At 52.5% G+C, this 3,283-nt stretch overlaps 1 protein-coding gene across 1 annotated transcript; it reads left to right on the forward strand.

Annotated features, from left to right (window-relative positions):
* Window positions 1–1,245: 1,245 nt before the first annotated feature.
* LOC120683922 (zinc finger protein ZAT5-like) lies at window positions 1,246–3,011 on the forward strand. The gene has a single exon (XM_039966017.1). It carries the CDS (start codon window positions 1,701–1,703, stop codon window positions 2,721–2,723), a length of 1,023 nt encoding a protein of 340 aa, XP_039821951.1. The 5' UTR covers window positions 1,246–1,700; the 3' UTR covers window positions 2,724–3,011.
* The last annotated feature ends 272 nt before the right edge of the window (window positions 3,012–3,283 follow it).

Genomic DNA, 3,283 nt, shown 5'->3' on the forward strand with positions numbered 1-3,283 from the left:
TTAACAAAGAAGTTGGCGCAAAAGGAGGAGACGAAGGGGCAGTCTCCTAGTATTGAAAGAGAAGTGTAGAATTCTCTTTTCCAGGTTGAAATCACTTCCTTTTCACTTCAAGCCTCCACCCCACCTTTTGTCTCCCCAAACATCCGTCCCAAATCTTTTTGCTCAAACAGTGCACTAGTAAGCAAAATTCGCTCTAGCCGAACAGTATATTGATATGCTAGCATCCATATCCGCGGTAGTTGTTCAAGGATGTAATTATTGCTTCAACCACTACCCACTAACTTATGCTTGAGTAAATTGCATTGACAATTCATATTTGTTTTCTTAAAATTCATCATTCTCAAATTTGTATGTCCCTTTCCAATGTAAATCTAAGGACTGAATTTGTGGTTTCAGTCGTGTCTAAATTTCCAGAATATAACTTGACATCGATATGCTCGAACAACTATGATATGTCTTCCTCAGCTTCGCTGTTTTTGTTTGCAAATGGCAGCTCCTTGTGGACTCAATAAGCAGGACAGAAAAAGGATTGGATGGAAGAAATATCCAACGCATACCTATTCATTGGAATTTTCATCTGTCAGTGACACATTGGCCGTGAGCTGTTGGCCGAGTCTGACAGACATCTCCACATTGCCAAGCCAACAGATCAAAACCCATTGGTGACTAAACATAAACCATCAGAAAAGGTGGCGATCGACGGCGGTCAATACACGCATCGATGTATTCTCCTAGCTTAATTAGATGCAGCATGCATGCTGGTCAATCTGTGCTGGGGATTATTATTATTCTGAGCGGAGCAATGGCTACTTAATTGTAAGCGCTGCGCAACTTACAGAGGGAAACAAAACGGGTTGGAAATAAAAGTGCCCCCAAAAAAGGACTGAATTAGACAATAATGTGCAGGTACACCTGATTAAACACTCACTTTCGGTACTGTCCAAAGTCCCAACACTTTAAGTTAGCCACTCGCTCGCTAATTAGGTGCCAGTGAATCTGGTTGCATGCAATTGCATACCAAGGACACTAAAGATGGCATCAAAGCTGCCCCCACACCTCTGGTACCACAAATCTCGCTCGGCCATGGTGCCAAGATATTTGAACATTAGTAAGGACCAAGCCAACAATTAAAATTTATTTTCTCATGAACAGTAAATAGAAATCTTGAATTCCATACCAAAATCGTAGCACAACTGTTAACTTCTATAACGATAATCTATATCGATAATTAGTTGATGGTGGATCGTCCTCGCCCGGTGACGATCCACAAACCAAATTCCCTCCCATTCCAGCTAGCTAGCAAGGTCGTCGTGAGTTTCCACTCCCTCTCCAGTTCTCCCCACATCCCCCATGGCATCAGACTCTCTCCCCCAAGCCAACCAATGCGACGATTTCGGCCACTAGTTTATTGCCACATTGCCAGCCATGGGCATATGTCAACCTCTCCTAACTTTCTCCACCCTTCTCTTGTTGACAATCCACTTTATTACTCCCTCCCTCCCTCCCTATGCATGTCTATGTGGTGCCATTAGCATCAAATCATATCCTTCACAGGCAGCAAAGCACAGCACAGCGCACCTGCAGTTGCAGCGCCATCCCTTCCCTTCTCCCCAAGCATCACCAACCTTCCTCCCTCCCACTTCCACACGCGCACTCCACCTTGCCTAGTTGCCTCCTCCCTCCTCCGATCGGGGCCAGCCATGGGCGTCGTCCAGGAGGAGGAGGCCGGCACGCCGCCTGGGGCTGCCATGGTGGTGCCGCCGGTGCTCGTCAAGGGGAAGCGCAGCAAGAGGCAGCGCGTGCACGCGCCGCCGGTGGTGCTGTCATCAGCCGCGTCGGCGGCGCCCGAGTGGTCGTCGTCCGCGGCGTCGGCCACGGCGCCCGCGGAGGAGGAGTCCGGGACGTCGCTGTCGGACGAGGCCGCGTCCAGCGGCGGGTGCCTCACCGAGGAGGACGAGGACATGGCGCTCTGCCTCATGCTCCTAGCGCGCGGCGTCCCGGCGGCGGCCAAGGACGACGATGCGGTGGTGGTCGCCAAGGAGGCCAGGTTCAGGAGCCGCCGCCCGGCCGACGGCGCCGCCGCCGGCGAGTACGTGTACGAGTGCAAGACGTGCAACAAGTGCTTCCCGTCCTTCCAGGCGCTCGGCGGCCACCGCACCAGCCACAAGAAGCCCCGCCTGCTTCCACCGCCGCCGCCGCCGCCGCCGCCAGCGCTCGCATCCGAGGATAACAAGGCAGCCGAGCCAGCCGCGCCGTCTCCGTCGCTCCCTCCGACGCCTCCGCCCCCGGCGGAAGCCACCACCGATGCAACAGTGCTCGCGATCGCGGTCACGGTCCCCGTGGCGCCGAAGCAAGAAGAGCAGGACGCGAGCGCCGTCGCCGTCAAGGCCGCGGCCTTCATCGCCGCGAGCAGCAGCAGCAGCTCGAAGCATCCGCGGGTGCACGAGTGCTCCATCTGCGGCGCCGAGTTCGGGTCGGGGCAGGCGCTGGGCGGGCACATGCGGCGGCACCGCCCGCTGGTGCCGGCGGCGGCGCGGGACGGCGCGCCGAGGAAGGAGAAGAGCCTACTAGAGCTGGACCTCAACATGCCCGCACCCTGCGACGAGACGGAGACGTCGCCGGTGCTGACATCGCCGCGGTTCGCTTTTGCGGCGGAGAGGCCACCGGCGCCCCTCCTCTTCCCGGCATCCGCGGCGTCGGCCCTGGTAGACTGCCATTACTAGTAAACACCAAGTAGCTCTCATCCTCTGCTTCGTTCTCAGCTGATACATACATACATACACAATTACTACTCCGATCCATACAGTACACACCAATTCTCCTTGTTGTCTAAATACTACTTTATTTTTAGTTTCTCTTCTTTATTTTTTTGGGTATTTTCATTCCATTATTTGTTCAGATGATTGGAAATTTGGAATGGGCGATGTGAATTATCGGTACAGAAATATGTTTGATATTTGACCTGTGTGATCCCTGAATTCTATTAATTCATTGATTGATTCAGATGTGTTTCTGGAGTGTATCCCGAATTCTTAAACATTGTGTGTACTATTCTTTTTCTTGAACAGTCAGTTGTCACTTGTAGTTTCTGAAGTATTGATTGGGCCAGGATATGATCAGCATTGCCATGCCAGTGTGTGATCAGATGAGTGTGAGCTGATGATGAGTGCAATGGAGTGTGTAAAGTGGCAAGCAAGTGAGAGAGAAGCAGAGAGAGAGAAAAAGAGCTGGAAAAAGGTGGGTACTAGCTAGGCATTGTGCTCACGTAAAGGGAGTGACCTCC

Source organism: Panicum virgatum, chromosome 7N (genome assembly GCF_016808335.1).
Source record: "Panicum virgatum strain AP13 chromosome 7N, P.virgatum_v5, whole genome shotgun sequence".
Classification (NCBI taxonomy): Eukaryota; Viridiplantae; Streptophyta; class Magnoliopsida; order Poales; family Poaceae; genus Panicum; species Panicum virgatum.